At 37.9% G+C, this 17,028-nt stretch overlaps 1 protein-coding gene across 1 annotated transcript; it reads left to right on the top strand.

Moving 5' to 3' along the window:
• The first annotated feature begins 1,342 nt into the window (after window positions 1-1,342).
• Window positions 1,343-16,690, top strand: LOC148676175 (solute carrier family 15 member 1-like). The gene is made up of 23 exons (XM_088604141.1): window positions 1,343-1,466; window positions 1,930-1,961; window positions 2,863-2,947; window positions 3,063-3,204; window positions 3,496-3,615; window positions 5,461-5,560; window positions 6,354-6,444; window positions 6,734-6,817; window positions 7,041-7,123; window positions 7,782-7,868; window positions 8,017-8,106; window positions 9,347-9,391; window positions 9,491-9,523; window positions 9,637-9,725; window positions 10,169-10,250; window positions 10,757-10,879; window positions 11,251-11,406; window positions 12,869-12,915; window positions 13,628-13,735; window positions 14,766-14,859; window positions 14,949-15,110; window positions 15,459-15,566; window positions 16,361-16,690. Exons 1-23 carry the CDS (start codon window positions 1,460-1,462, stop codon window positions 16,562-16,564), a joined length of 2,172 nt encoding a protein of 723 aa, XP_088460267.1. The 5' UTR covers window positions 1,343-1,459; the 3' UTR covers window positions 16,565-16,690.
• Window positions 16,691-17,028: the final 338 nt, after the last annotated feature.

Raw genomic sequence — 17,028 nt, 5'->3', positions numbered from 1 at the left:
CTCACGGGACACTGTTCCTAAAAATAGGAACTAACTGATTATCCATTTGACTGTGGAAATCTAGTAGAGTTTCTTTATTAATTTTCCATTCACAAGACAACAAGGGCATGTTATATTAAACTGAAACAAATTACCTATTGATTGTCACAAATTAAAATTTGGCTTTTTTGGTCAAATTATGTCAAATTCCTTTTTTTTTCCTCTCCTGAGAAGACAATTGTCATTACCTCAACCATTTAAGCAATCTTCTCACATAAATTAAAAACTTAAGACACTCTTCTGTTAGTGGGGATCCAGTTTTATTTAAAGAAATTGTCCTAATTCTGTTGCTCTTTTGTAATCGCACAAAATAGATTTGAAGATACACAGATTTGGTGTAAAAACAAATAGGTAAATTAAGTATCCCCTGCATGCCAGCAATGTGAGGACTCTGTCCCAGACCACAGTGCTGTTACCTCAGCCAGTTTACACAGTCACTTTACTCCTCTTTACAGAGTGCTTGAGGCCCTGGGTTTTTGTGAGAGTTTAAGGTTTCAAACTCAGTTCCCGGAGGGCCTATTGTCTTTTGTTTTCTGTTCTACCCCAGCTTTTAATTACTAAATTAGTTGCAGAATTGCTCTACATCCGACAAGACTCTGAGATATGCTTATGATTAACTGTCTCTTTAATAAAGCCTTCTGTGGAGCCTTCTTCAGGTTAACCCCAAGAAGGCTCCACAGCAAAAATGTTGTGTTTCTTTTCTTCTCTTTTCAGCATGGAATAAACCTTTACTTGTTAGTTTACATGTACACTCTCTGTACACTTCTGTAAAGACCTTTCTAATACAGTGTTTCTTTTATGTCTTTTTGGACCAAAAAAAAGCTTAAAATGGAAAAAACACCAAAAAAAAGAAACTGAAGGGACTACTTAAAAATCTACAGGATTCTTCAAGTTTGTTTCCCTTTGCTTGTTTCAGCTTTGAGCTAAAGCAGCAAAGCGACAATGATGATTTTGCCAGTGCACATTTCTACCTCCACTCCCAAGAGAAATTAAATATTCAGTATTTGCAAGCAGCATGTGTTTGGGGAATTTAAATAGCCATGATGAAAGTTAAAGTGGCTCCATGCCCATGCCCCTAGAATAAATGAGAAAATATGGCTCCAAAAATGTTCCTTTTTCTTATTGAAGATACATACAGTATTACTGTATATTATGCCCTTCCTATTCCCAGAGCATGAACACACGTTTACTGAGAAATACATTTCCTCCCTTTTTCTAGTTAATCAACAGATGGCTTTCAGCCATAAAGAGCTTCATTATTCTGGGAGGGCAAACACGGAGTCCAATCACATGTAAGATTACACATGGACTAAGTCCATTGTTTTTAAGCTTAAATGTGGGAACCCATAATAGTTCTTTCCTTTTTCCTCAAGGCTACTTTCCAAGAGAGGACAAGGAGCCTTTCCCAAAAACCAGAATCATGACAGGTTCGTATCTTGTTCTTTACAGATCCAAGCTCAAAAAAGTACAATGGGTTTTAACAGCAAAAACTTTTAAAATCCTGGTGTTTATTATCTGGATGAATATGTTTTTAAATATGAATTTAGATATGTAGACACAAATCTTCAGTGGCACAGTAACTTACTCTATACAACAAATTAAAGATATATTTATAAATACTCGAAAGAGCTTTGAAATGCAAATATTTTTTACAGGTCTTATAAAAAACTTGGGATTATTTTATGAAAACAGTTAATGGCACAGATTCCATTATCTTCCAGTATTAAGCAAATTAATAGGTCAAGATAATTAATTACTTAAGATCGCACTGCATGGATCTTGCTTGGCTTTTAACGGGTCACAGAAAGTCCTTTTAGATTACCCATTTTTCTATTTTCTAAAATGCTGCTCACGGGCCATATGATGACAGAGTTTTTTATTTTTATGCAGAAAAAGAAAGAGTAAGAAAACCCAAATCTCAGGTAGGTGCTAAATTCAATTATTCATGTTTGTGTTTAGTTTTGTCTGAAAAAAATGGTAAAAAATTGCCACACTTTGAAATCCTCTTTATGATTTATGTTTCACAACACAAAAGTGTTCACAGTAAGAGTACCAGTATGGCTCCTTCCCTAGGTTTTGCAAAGAAGGCATATAGTATTAAAATGCATCATGTACTGAAAATGGAGCTTCATGTTAACTTTGTGGAATGTATATGTGCTCTTTTACTTATTCGACTGATTTACTCCATAGGGATTTACAAAAAATTAGAGTATATTGTTGAAGTACCTCAGCAGAACCCCATCTATGCCATTAATTACAAGTTTTAGTTAGTTTAGGGAGTAAAGTTTCCAATCTGTAGCATGAAAATGGTAGTACTCAGAAGCTAAGCAAGGTTGGAATTGAAATGGGAGACCTCTAAAGAAAACCGGGCTGCAGTAAATGTGTTAGTAGACCAGTGGGTGGCAGTCTTCCCTCTAGATCAGAATTTGCAAATAATTACCCCAATATGGAGATTGGAGACGCTTTAGTGAAGGAGTTGCAAAGACATTTCACTGAGATTTTGATTAGTTGGTCGTTTAGTAACACTGTTACAGTAGGAATGTTACCCCCTGAGGCTTGGCTAAATTCCATATTGGACTTGCACAATCCAGACTAGACCTAAACTGTGCCAATAAAATTCAATTTGTGATCTGCAATTTCTCTCTTCTCCAACAGCTGTGCAGTGAGACTGCTGGCGCCTAAGGGTTGCCGCGCAACACAAAGAATTGTATTTCTCTATTTCAAATAGCTCATCATTCAATAACAAGGAGAGAACTTTTTAATCTCTGAGATCTTCACATAATCGTGCTCCAGTTTTTCATTTTCTATGTTACTGCATCCCAGGTGGAGGTCTGCGGCTATCCTCTCAGCATTTTCTTCATCGTCGTCAATGAGTTCTGTGAAAGATTCTCCTACTATGGCATGCGAGGTAATGAGGAATTCTCCCATTATCAAAACAGACATACGGTTGTAAGGTTACTGTGTTTCCTTGACATGACACTGAAAGTTGATTTGCTGTATTCCCCTTCTGTTCCCCAATACAGCGGTGCTTGTCTTGTACTTCAGGTACTTCCTTAAATGGGATGATGACACAGCGACCTCCATCTACCACACTTTTGTGGCCCTGTGCTACCTGACCCCAATACTTGGAGCCATTATTGCTGACTCATGGCTTGGGAAGTTCAAGTGAGTGTTTGACATGTAAATAACAAACTACAATCCCAGTTGGTTTTCAGACACATTTCAGACAAAAGTGGTTACATTGACATGGGCAATGACCCCATATAGGTACTGGGGTCTCCTGTCTGCTGCAGAAAGACTAAAGTTAGTTTTCTCTTTGACATTATTGAGGAAAAGCAGCAGTGAAAAATAATGACTGCATTCACAAAGGAATTACATTTTCAATTGAGCATGAGTTTGAAGGGGAAGAAATAAATATAAGTTTTAAATTTATTTTCATGTGTTGTCTTCTTATAGGACTATCATCTACTTGTCCATTGTCTACACCATTGGACAGGGTGTGATGGCAGTCAGTGCTGTACACGACATCACGGACTCTGACCGCGATGGAAGTCCAAACAACCTCACTTTACACATGTGAGTTCTCTTACCATAAAACTGAGTTTATATTTGTTAAGTGGATGCAATTTTGTGGCCTAGATTTTTCACACCCTGTCAGATTTCAGTAAGGGGTCTGTCTTGATGTATTTGCTCTTCTGATGATATAAATGTTTTCTAAAAAGTAAGTTGACTTTTAACAGGAACGCTTATGTAGGAAAGAAAGTGTCTGGTTGAAAATGGGTGTTCCCAGAGAAATCTACCTGTGCAATTGTCTCCTTTTTTCACAACTATTTTAGTTATCCTGCTGTGTCATTCCTTGGAAAGAGCTATCTTTCCATTCCATACCACTTTTATTTTGACAGATATGATATTTGCAAGCAAAGATGTTTATGGTTTTAGGATTTCAGTTAGGAATTAAAGTCTAAGGACCAGTTTTCATTCTGTTCCAGTCTACTCTATGGACTTTCCTTTCTCGTTTCAGTGTACTGTACATGCTTTCCATTTTGTCCTTTGTTTTAACCTGTTCTGTTTTCTCGACATCAGTGGAGCTGGGATTTCAATTAATATAAACTCCCTTCCCTACATTTGTTGCTTACCATTTGCTCTGATTAAAAAATGCTGGTGCAAAGCCCATGGAACTCTTAATAGAGAATAGAGCAAATGGAATAACAAGGATAGAGTATTTTGAGAGGCAACTGTTTTGTCCTGGAATTGCGCCCTAGGACAAAACTACTGGATTTCATTTAGGATCGCCTCTGCCTATCTGAAAAAAGGATTTTAGGGCGCTGATTTTAAATGCTGGGACAAAGCTCTCCGAACTCGAATACCTACAGTGAACAGTGTGATGATTCCTCTGCCCCCAGAATTGTGCCGCAAGACACAGCTCACGATGAGTGCATTTCTCTGCCAGGATACAGTGAAACTGGACTGAGAAATTACTTTTTATGTTCTGGAAAGGTTTATAATATTTCTGTTGGTAGAATATAAAAGTTGTCTTCTTATGGAGACCTGGGTAACTCCCTTGCATACTGGGAATTATTGATTTTTTTAACAATTCATTAAATTATTTTAATGTTTTTAATGAAACAATACAGGAAGAGTATGCAAATAGAAAACAAGTATTATTATTTTAAAATACTAAAATCTGCTCAAGTATTGGCTGCTGTGTTCTGTTGCTCTGCCTTTCTGGGTTTTACCCAGTCCCGTTTGTTGACGTACAAACATTTTTATTATTCTACAGTATGGACCAATATTTTGGGGTGTGTTTTTCACCTTTTAATTATTTGGTAGAAGATGTTCTTTTTTTTTAATCACGTGTATAGGCCTACTTGTTACAGCACCTTCTTTGTTTAATCATTCATTTATTCCACAGCTAAACTCATTGCAATTGAAAATATAATGAACTTGTTTACTTAGTTTTATTTTTTTACAAGTAGTATTACTTCTAATACACATTCCTTTCTTTACTATTCAGAGCTATAAGGATGAATTTGCTCCTTTTAAAAGTATTTAAAGACCACTCGCATGGATAGCAAAGATGAGCAACGATATAAGGGTTAGAAAGCATATACTGTAGCTGGAGAGCACTGTAGAAATCAAGCTACTGTACACACTGAAATATGGGCTTACGTTAGAATAGAGCCAGAAGCAGAATTAGACTCCTAATGTGATTTTAGTATTTTACCACAACTTTCCAAATAAACACAGCTTTGGGAAATACAATTTTGTCACAAATAAATGGTTAGCAAACGCCTGCTAGGTGCATGAAAGATTTGTGAAAGTGTCAGTAAAAATGTCGCTTGAACAGCTAATGAAACCCCCATAATTGATGCACAGAATGAAGTGTTGTTGAGGTTTTTATTGTCTCCTGCTTTTGTTAAGTGCTCTCTCTATGGTTGGCCTTCTTCTCATCGCGCTGGGCACTGGGGGGATCAAGCCTTGTGTGGCGGCCTTTGGGGGAGACCAGTTTGAAGATCACCAGGTCAGAAGAGACATGAGTTCGATACGCGTGGCTCTCGCAGCATGAAACAAGCAACATTTTCTAATTAATGAAACGGGAGACTAGGTTAAATTAAACCCTTTTCAGGAATGTGCATGCGATCTTCACACTATAGCCTCTATCTGGTTACTGCCGCCTCTGCGTCAGTAAGGGTTTCTATCAGTCACCTAGTCACTTTTCACTTCAGCTTACTCTCATGTGAAAGAAAACTGACATCTATAAAAAGGTTACAATCTGCTAAGGCAGACATATAGGCTGGAGAGCAGAGAGTCAACAATACAGCAGGTTTTATAGGGCACCAATAAGTCATGAATTTTTAAAGACTGCACTGACTTGGGCAATTAAGTAGTTTAGAGAGAATTTAAAATGAAAGTCCACCCTGATTTCCCCAGGGCCACAGCTGGTCATTACTACTTTCTGTGAACCAATTAATTTATGAAACTGTTCAAAACCCTCACGTGTTCCATGTCTCTACATATCAATGGTTTAAGGATGAGCTGCTGTATAATGCCTGCTGAAGGTTGGGCTTCCAGGACCAAGTTTGATCTCAATTGTTTGAGAACAATATCAAAATATTTTTGGAATGTTGACCTGCCTTAATGTTTCACACCTTCCTTAAAGTATTGTATGACAGAAAGTAAGGTTAAGCAAAAGGGATACTTCTCTTTTGAAAAGATGTTTCATTCAGCTTGCTTAACGTTTATTAGTTTTAATCGTGCAGAATTGTAGAGGATACACAAGTAACAGTCGTCTCTGTTTCTGTTTTACCTTACAGGAGAAACAAAGAAGCACATTTTTTTCCATCTTCTATTTGTCTATTAATGCAGGGAGTCTCCTGTCCACAGTCATCACCCCCATTCTGAGAGGTACTATATGCAAGGACATAGTTTGTTCATTTCCCTCATTAATTTCAATGAATGAAAGTAATTAGTTAGTAATTAATGAGAAACTTTGAAAGAAGCAGCTTTGAACTCCTTAGATGTAAGTTGGACTTGTACATTGACATAGAGCAGAAATAATGTAAGAATTGTTAGTACAGACAATAACCATATTGTTAGAGAGATGTCCAGGTCTAAGATGTGAAAACTGGTAATACAATGATGTGGATATATTACGCAAAGAGAGTCATGGCTCCACATTCTAATTATCTTGCAGCCCAGGAATGTGGCATCCACAGCCAACAGAAATGCTATGCATTGGCCTTTGGTGTTCCTGCAGCACTGATGGTTGTAGCCCTGAGTAAGTAGTCCTCATTAATGTTGCCAAATAGAATAATACAGTTTCTTCTGGTTCCTAACACATTGTTCTCCTACCGGCAAAGCTTCACTCTTTGTTGTGTGAGTGTGAATAAACATCTGAGGCCTGAACATGATTCCCTTCACTGTAAATGCACTTCCAATGACAATCATTGTTTTCCACCTGTTTTGATTGGACACCCCTTGTGGTTTCTTGTGCTCTGCAGTTGTTTTCATCGTGGGAAGTGGCATGTACACAAAGACAGCCCCTGAGGGGAACATCATGCTGAAGGTCTGCAGATGCATTGGGGTGAGTCCACGTTTATGCCTCAATTGTTATTTGAGGATAATTCTCCAGAACATATAAATTACTGTGAACCATGAGTGCTTCAGGTTTCTCCAAAGTCTTTATTGCTTCTTCTTCAAGATGAACTATGTTCCCTGCCAGAAATATAGCATTGCATGCTTATTAACACAAAAGCACCAAACGCTTCCAGTACTTCAATTCAGGGGTTGCTCCAGAACTAGTAATTGGGGATGGTGGGCCTTTGTATGTGAGTAGTGCAGCCACAGTGAATATTATGGTTTATTATGCTTTTTTGCATTTATAGCCATTATTGCTGAAGTTCCTAAAAAAGGTGTCCCCCTATATTGAACCTCGAAGTGTTGTTTGGAGAAAGAACTTTAGTCAATACAGATTGTCACAGGTATCTATACAATTTAATAAATGGATTATTTAAAGTGAAAAGATTATTTAAACTCATTCCCCCTCAAGCCTCATTGCTGAACCTCTCAGCCACAAAGGTCTATTACTGTTATCTTTGTGGTTTACTAGTTCAGCTTCATCTCTCTTGTGACTCCTCAAGCCCTGAGAACAAAACCAAGACAAACCCAATTCAAGAGTTGCAGAGTGTGACATTTGTAGCTAGTAAAAACAGAATCATTTATTTACCATCCTTTGGTTGCAGTTTGCACTGAAGAACAGGTGGAGGCACAGAAGCAGTCAGTACTCAAATAGAAACCACTGGATGGACTGGGCTGAAGATAAGTACGATGTATGTTTTAATCTTCACATTTCATATGGAGCAATCTGTGCTCCAGAGTTGCCCTTTTACTCCTCCACATTTTTATCAGTTATCCTTTTACAAGTTATATCATACTTTTGATGTAACCTTTTCATTTTATTTCTCTCCATCCTTCTAGAAACGTCTTATAGCTCAGATCAAGATGGTTCTGAAGGTCCTTTTCCTGTACATTCCCCTGCCTATGTTCTGGGCACTCTTTGATCAGCAGGTAATGAGAAGTGTCATCAAACAGTATTCACCTTGACCCTCAATAATCTGAGGTTGTATTAAAAAGTTAGTAAGGAACCAGGATTTCCCAACCTTGGATCTCAGGATGCAGAATCCAGGTTTTCTATGTCTCTTTATTTCACCAACCGCAAAAATGGTGTGGAGAAGGGATAAACTTGACCAAATTAATTAGCTCAATTGAACATTCCTCCCAGGTGAAGAGCTATTTATAAAATAATGAGACAGAAAAAAACAATTGAACAATTGGAGTTGGGAGCCCCTGTTGTAGTCGAATATTCAGAGTGAAAAACACAACTTAACCAGTTAAGTCTATTTTCTTATAGAGTGGATTAGTTATTATAACGTATATAGTAGTTATCTATAACAGTACTGAAAGACAGAATGTCTTCATGCCGTAATCATTTTTGTAAAAAGACAGTTTTTCGGAACCTGAATATTTGGATGGATTCAACAACAAACAAGCAAGAAACCACATCAACACACCAATCATAAATCATACTTTTGAGTGCCAAACTCATTTCCAGGAGGGCTTAGTGTCTTCGGCTTTTCACTTAACACTTAGTCAATTAACCAGAATATACTACAGCCAGCAGTCGTATCACCCTGCAACTCACAACTGGTAACCCACTGAAGCTAAGCAGGTGTGAGCTGGGAAAAACTAAGGTTGCTGCTGGAAGAGGTGTTAGTGGGGCCAGCAGGGGGCGCTCACCCTGCGGCCCATGTGGGTCCTAATGCCCCAGTATAGTGACGGGGACACTATACTGTAAACAGGCACCGTCCTTCGGATGAGACATAAAACCGAGGTCCTGACTCTCTCTGGTCATTAAAAATCCCAGGGCGTTTCTCGAAAAGACTAGGGGTGTAACCCCGGCATCCTGGCCAAATTTCCCATTGGCCCTTACCAATCATGGCCTCCTAATAATCCCACTCTATGAATTGGCTACATTACTCTGCTCTCCTCCCCACTGATAGCTGATGTGTGGTGAGCGTTCTGGCGCACTATGGCTGCCGTCGCATCATCCAGGTGGATGCCGCACATTGGTGGTGGTGGAGGGGAGTCCCCATTACCTGTAAAGCGCTTTGAGTGGACTGTCCAGAAAAGCGCTATATAAGTGTTAGCAATTATTATTAATTATTAATTATTATTATATCACGTCACGTGTGTTTACACAATATGTAAAAAAAGTTTACATTAAAAGGCTTTTCTTTTTTTTTTGTAGGGATCACGATGGACATTACAAGCCACCACTATGGATGGGACCTTTGTGAGTTATTGTTATCTCCTGCAGCAGTGATGTTTTGTTCTTATTTTCCTATTGTCTTAATTATCCTTATTCAAATAATGCCTTATGTTTTCTTTTCAGGGAGGTATTGTCATTCAGCCAGATCAAATGCAGGTAAGTCTGCCTCAATACACATTCTATTGTATTCATAATTTTTGTTCACTTCTTTTTGGTTTCAATGCAATTAACACTCATGAAAATTGCTTAATTTCACTTTTCCCCAACAGACAGTTAATCCAATCTTGATCCTCGTAATGGTGCCAGTTGTGGATGGAATTGTTTACCCACTGGTAAAAAAGTGTCACCTGAATTTTACGTAAGTCACCTGAAAGCAACACCAGAAACTTGCATTTTGTTTTAGAAAATTATTCTCAAAAATTATTCGAAAGCAGTATATCGTAAAAACGAAGAGAAACAAAATGTAAAATCCCAGCAAAAGAATCAAACAAATATATGAAGAGACAACATGCAACATAAAATCTGTAGAAATATTTTCTACACATTTTAAGATGAAGTGTGACCGATCAGGTGGTCAGAAATACCTGTATAAAAGAGTAGAGAAATGTGACTGTGGAAAACCTGGGCCTTCCTATGGTCAGAGCACTTACAGGACAAGTGTAGAAGTGATTCCTGTGGTACAAACAGATATAGTGTCGATATGGGATTTAAGGGAAACTGGGATCTAGTGATGCAAGATCACATCATTTGTTCTCCCATTGTAAACTGTGGGCAGTCTCACTTGCTTTGTGTTCATTCTAGGCCACTGAGAAGAATGACAGTTGGAATGCTTCTGGCAGCCTCTGCTTTCGTTGTGGCGGCTGTGGTCCAAATCCAGATTGATGTGAGTGTGGGAGTCCAGTACTGGTTCGGGTTCTTATGACCAAGTGAGAGTGTACTTTCCTACTTCTCAGTAATGAAATCAAATTGGTTTATTTGGTTTCACCTACGACAAAGCTATTTTGTTCACATAGTGCAGTAGAGGAATGGATCTGCACTTGGAAAACTGTGAGCTACAGTATCTAGAAAGACAGCAAAGCAGGATGGAGTCACACTGGACCTAATCCTCAGCATACTACATTCTGCACACTGAAAGAGATGGAATGTTGTGCAAACGTTAAGGTTATAATTGCATACGCTGGAGACAGCCCAAAATGGAGATTGAGCTCTCCACATTTATTTTATGTAAATGGACTATTACTGTACATGTACCTCTATTTATTGTAGCTGGCATTAAGGTTCTGCAGTTCATGTCACTTTCAGTGTGGTCTCAGTTTGTCTACTATGGCTTGTGGCAAAAGACCTATTTAGCACACCGATGTCAATATGTCCCTTTGTCTTGTTTTCCAGAAAACACTTCCAAATTTCCCTCCATCAGATAAAACTCAAATGAAAGTCATTAACTTGGCCAACAGTACTGTGAATGTGACTGTCTTACCTGAAGCATTGAACTGGGAGGCACCTAAATTTCAAGTAAGTTGACAATATCTTATAGAAGTACTGTATGTAAGAGGTTAACATTGTATATTTTAAAATATAAGTGGTTAATATATGCTTTTTTATATGTTTGTTTTTCAAATTAATTATCTGTTTAATACATTCTTTAATACTGAAAGCAAATATTTAAGTATAATATAGAATATTTAAAGCAAACAATACCAGCACACTCACATGCTGCATTTCATCACCCTGAAGATACTGTAAATGTAATGTGATCCCAGGACTATATATTCGCAGACAGAGCACAACACATTTGCTATGTTTAAGTAAAAACTGGGATGCTGATCCTACAGGATCAGAGGGGACCAGCACTGTGTATTAGGAATCTCTATCTTGTCTTTCAGGCCACTGATTATAAAGAATTCACAACTGATAAAGTGAAAGAGGTTACTGTTCTCTATGGCAATTATCAAAAAACTGTGCCACTGTCCTTTAAGAGTGGAACTCGTCAGACATTTTTATTTACAAATACTACAGAAATACACCTGGAAGACAGTTTGGTAAGTCTTAAACCCTGTTACATGGCTACTGTACATACAGTGCCTTGCAAAAATGGTTACCTCTTCCCGTGATGTCTAATTTTGTTGAATTACCCATTTGTTTCAATGTGAATACTTTTTAATAAAAGCCCAAATAAGCAGTTTAAATACTTTAATGTGTGAAAAAAAAATTGAAACTAAAAAATGTTGATAGTACAAGTTTCAAATGACTCACACTCCCCTGAGTCAATACTTGGAACAAACTCCTTTGGCAGACATTACAGATTCACATCCTTTTTTTTAACCATAATGGGATGGTGCAGTTGTCTTCCATTCATCTTTGCAATCTAGCACAAACTCAGCTTGGATGGAGATTGTTAATGGACAGATTTCAAAATTCTGCCACAGACATTCTATTGGGCTCAAGACAGTTCTTTGACTGGACCACACAAGGACATTTACTTTCTTCTTGTTATGCCACTGCTGTGTAGCTCTGGCCTTGTGCCTGGAGATTCTTACATGGAGTTTTGTGGGGGGGGGGGGGGGGTTATGTGCAATAAATGTGCTTTAACAAGGACCATTCAGGTCTTTCCCAATATCAAAGGGGTTAATTTGTCATCTTGATGCCCAATCAGCTCTACTGTAACAGATTGATATTGATTGATCCTGTTAGAATCATGAACATGAGATGCTGAAAGCTCTGAATCATCTAAAGACTATATAATCAGATCTGGTGATCTTTTATCAAGCACTTGTAGCATTTCTCACTCTTTCACTGAGCCTTAGCATCTGTGATCAATACTGTTGAAGCTGTGCATACTTCCATTTCCTTAAAAAAATATAGGGTTAGAAACAAACAATAGAATCATTAGGCCTCACTGAAGAAGGCTGTTTATTAAGCAAAGGGCCCTTCTCTGTGTGTATGTAGGACCCAAGCAAGAAAACAATCTAAAATTATCTTTTCATTTACCTCCATAGCTTTATCAAATCTAGAATTCGATCCTCTCACTCACCAGTCACAATTTCCACTCCAAGAATGTGATGGTAGCTTTTAACTGGGTAAATGCAAGACATTTCTGTCCAATTGAAAGGTTGTAGCAAAATCAGAGATTTGATTTATTCTGGGGCAGGATGAAGGTTTGGTTTAAATTGGGATCCAGTCTAGCACAGTGAATGTTCATTTTCAACAAAGAATAAAGATGAATTTAGTTTTGTTGTAGAATAATTAATTCCTGTTAAAGGTAGTATTTTGGATTGCAGTAAATACAGTGAGTTACTGTCAAATCTACAGTGATAGACAGACATTAAACCTTACCTCTAGCTGAGAAGCACTGCTTTGCAAAATAGTGAAAAGTAAATTTGATCATGCATGTAGTCTTTAAGCCCAACAGGTTTCTAGTGCTATGTTAACAGAATTGTGTGTGATAGGGTTATGCAGTTTAATACTAGAAATGTGATGTGACTTCCTGTTTTATCTGTATAGATTGATGACATTAACAAAAAGCCAGAAGAAGGTAATAATGCCATAAGGTATGTTCAAGTGTTTCTGAAGTTTTTCATACTCTAAAATTCAAATAACTCTGACCAGGTCATTAGTCTTCAGAATAGTCCAGATAATGTTGTGGCTGTGGAACAATTTTATGTTGCTGCGTAAGTTATAGGGTAAGGGTAACCATCCTCAAAGGCCTTGGTCCATCAGGTTTTATGAGTCTCTTAAAATCTACAGCTTCAATAAACCAAGACAAGGCTTGAAAGTGTCCAGTGTTAAGCAAATAATGAGTTCAGCTAGTAATTAAGTGCTCAGCTGGAAAGAAAACCAGAAACAGTCTGACCCTCCAGGACTGGGGTTGTGCAGCCCCTGTATAAGGATTAATCACAAGGAAGACAAGTAATAATGGAGGATGTATAACTGAAGTTCTTAAAATGAAAAAGAGAAAAAAGTGTGAAACAATTGTGTTTTACATCTGCTCTTCTCCCATGAATAAAGAGTGTTGGGTCTTGATGATAACTTGATTCATTAGAAATTTATTCTTTAATCAGGACATGCATAGTTTGCTGTGAAGTAGTGAAATGCTGTATGGATATTTGAGAATTCTTATTAGATCATATGCACTTTAAATAAAGAAATTGTATACAACAAAGAAGGAAGTTTGTTTTTTAGTATGCTAAGAATGAAATTCTGCAGCACTTTTGGAACAGAAGATCGATATTTAGTGTTTTATTTCTTCTTTTCTCCATATAGGTTTGTGAATGCCATGCAGCAGGATGTGAATATTTCAGCAGGGAATGCAAACTTTGGTGTCATTATACCTTTCACACAGTCAAATTACAGTCTACTGCCACAAGGAAAGTAAGTGTTTTTTCCAGAATATGTTTATTTTATGCACATAGGATTTATGTAGTTGAACATCTTCACAGTTCTGCCATTTGAAAATGAGCACCACTAAAACAATCTATACATCTGTAGTATTAAAATCGGCCTTCTTCTTAAACGTCTACATCAGGGTCTGCAGGAAATGCTCCATTTCATGGGTGGTGTTCTCTTGTAACTGCATTATCTCCGAGTAGTACAGTATCTTTGTTTTAACTTGCAAAAAGACTATCTCTCTACATTTATCTGTATATCTCTATATCTACACGGGTGATATACTATATTTAGTAAAAAATAATAGTTAATTTATTAAATATTTGTGAGGAAGACTCGCTCTTCAGCACAATTCCCTCCCATTACCACATAGCTCTGTATTTGTTCAACAAGGTTATGAACATACAGTAAAATGTTGCTTGTTCCAAGAGCTCAGAGCCCAGCGCCCAGATCCCATGCTGGTTGATCCTGGTTTCTTGGACCTCATGGTCACTGAAGTTCTGAAGGATTCTCAGGACTTCTTTGATCCAATGACAATAAGAGGAGCAACAAACTCTTGCAATACAGTGAAACAAGCTGTAGATAGCAACATGCACAGAGCATCACTGAGCTCAAGCCAAAAGAAATGTCCGTCGACATGACAGCTTGGTTTTGAACTGTTACTCCACCCACTTGACAGTTCAGAACCTGCTTCACTGGATTTCATCCATTTGGCCCAAAGAAGAAACTGACAAGGTTGTTATCCAATGATAACAAGTTCCAACAGGCTGTCAGGAATGGCTTGGGAGCCCACCAATACCATTTAATTACTAGGGCACCCATAACCTTGTGGGGCAGGGACAGATAAGTGTAAATATGAGATGGAAGGATGCTGAACAATGACCTATATGTGAAGCATGAATAATTCACAGATTCAGTCTACTCCGCATTAATTATACATGTATTTAGAAGTACAGAAGCATTTCATGACCTAATGTGTTTTTACATTAAGGGTGTTTGGAATTTTGTTTTTTAGCACCACCTTCACTATTAGAGGTCAGGACATTAAGTGTGTAACCTCTCGAATTTTGGGATTTGGAAGCTCTTATACAATTGTCATTAAACAAATGGTGAGTACTACACCTTTCTTGTCCAAAATCGTCCAACAAAGACCATCATGCTTCTGTGACTGACATCATGGTGCTGTCTTTGTGATCAGTGCAACACTGACGAGGGCAAGATACCGGAGGATGGCCTAGTGTATATCGAGGACATCAAACCCAATACTGTCCATATGGCCTGGCAGATTCCTCAGTACTTCCTGATGACATCTGGAGAGGTTGTGTTCTCTGTTACTGGGCTGGAGTTCTCATACTCACAGGTAGGTGGTGCTCGCTCCCGTTGATCTTATCAAATACCTCACAAATATGTAAAAGTAGCACTTTTGTTTTGTTTTGTTTCTATGTAGAGCACAGTTACCTACAGTAGCGATCTTTGAGACACAGCCCTGGTTGTCTTCTATCAGAATTTAAAAAAATACATGTTAACAAAGTAGTACACTTCCTTTTACTGCTAATTGTTGCTGTTTATGCTGAGGCTGCTGCTGAGTAACCCGGGTCTATATTGTTGTTGTACTTAAGATTCTAAGTTTTCTTTCAGCAAGGATGCAATACTCCATTGAGGTATAAAGAGATACTACATGTTAATCTTCAAATTAATTGTTTTTCAGGCTCCAAGCAACATGAAATCAGTCCTACAGGCAGGCTGGCTATTCACTGTAGCTGTTGGTAACATCATAGTGCTGATTGTGGCTGAAGCTGGCCAGCTCCCTGATCAGGTATGTGCAAGCTTACACACAGTATTTCACATTTTTGACTTGCGTTTAATATTTTATTACATTAATCAACATCTGCAAGATAGAGAAAGCATAGTGCCCTCCAAATTAATGGGACAGCAAAGCCAAAGGTTTTATTTTTGCTTTACAGTCACACAGTTTTTAATATAAATTATAAGTACATTATAATATATGGTTGATTTTTAGTTAATGACACCCATACGCTTGATCATATTAGAATAAAAACAAACTTTGTGTTCAACCCAGTGATTTCAAGTGACCCAATCTAGGTTGCAGACTTCACGTAGTGATTACCTCAAAGTACAGTATATACAACCAAATACAGACTTTTGCACTCAAAAAATTTAAAGTGTGGATGTCCCAGTACAGTCACTGGGAATCTAATCATCACAATTACAAATGTCTTGATTGTAAATCCAAAGTTACAGCTTTGACTTTGCTGTCCCAATTCTTTTGGAAGGCACATTAGCTCATAGGCCTGAAACCATAAGGAATTTGGAAATTGCCAGGTTCATCTGTCGTGTAAAATATCGAGGAAGGGTGACAGCACTTTAATTCACTCAATCTGCTTTCGCACATGACAGACATTGAAATGCAAATCTCAGCTGTTTTACAGTGTCAGCCTATTGTAGCTTCGAATAATCTGAGAAACACAAGATTCAGACCTGTTGCTCCTCCTTTTACTTCTAGATCCTTCTTCCTTTGGCTTATTAACTGAATGTGATGTTTTGTTCTCTTTCATTCCCCCCAAATGGTGACTCTTTCTCTGGACCAAGTGGGCTGAGTACATACTCTTTGCTGCCCTCCTTGTGGCTGTCAGCATCGCGTTTGCCATCATGGCCTACTTCTACACCTACGTGGACCCCTCAGAGATTGAGGCTGAGTTCGACAAGGAAGAGGAGAAAAGGGGTGAATTTCAGATGAACAAAACTCCCATCGCTGAAATGACAAGCGACGACTGCAAACAAAGCAAGATGTAATCCTGGAAAAGCTTTTGTTCACGGAAAAAAGTTTGATTTTGTATGTACTTTTAAATGACTGCATGGAATTCCAGGTGGGACATATGGTATTGAATAACTTTAATAAAGTTAATACCTAATTCTAAATATTAAGTTAAACCCCTAACTGGAAGTGCTGTTATTGATTTTAGCACTCTTTGATGATGCAATGGAACAGGCTTCCCTCGATGTTCATGTATAGACTGTGTCATTGCATGGTAGACATGGAAAATTTATAGGGATCCCCTATTCACATACATAAAACTATACTCCCTATGGTGGTTCAGCTTTACCAAGTAGATTAACAAGGCGGAGAGATGTTAAACTCCTGTCACTTTGCAAATAAACATTTTTAAGACTCAAAGAATGACAAAAATAAAACCAACAAGCATCTATCAAAATGCCTTTTGATCACAGAAATCACACTGACACTGAAACATGTGAAA

The sequence above is a fragment of the Lepisosteus platostomus genome, chromosome 2 (assembly GCF_059453375.1).
Source record: "Lepisosteus platostomus isolate fLepPlt1 chromosome 2, fLepPlt1.hap1, whole genome shotgun sequence".
NCBI lineage: Eukaryota > Metazoa > Chordata > Actinopteri > Semionotiformes > Lepisosteidae > Lepisosteus > Lepisosteus platostomus.
This window is presented reverse-complemented; position numbering and strand designations above follow the sequence as displayed.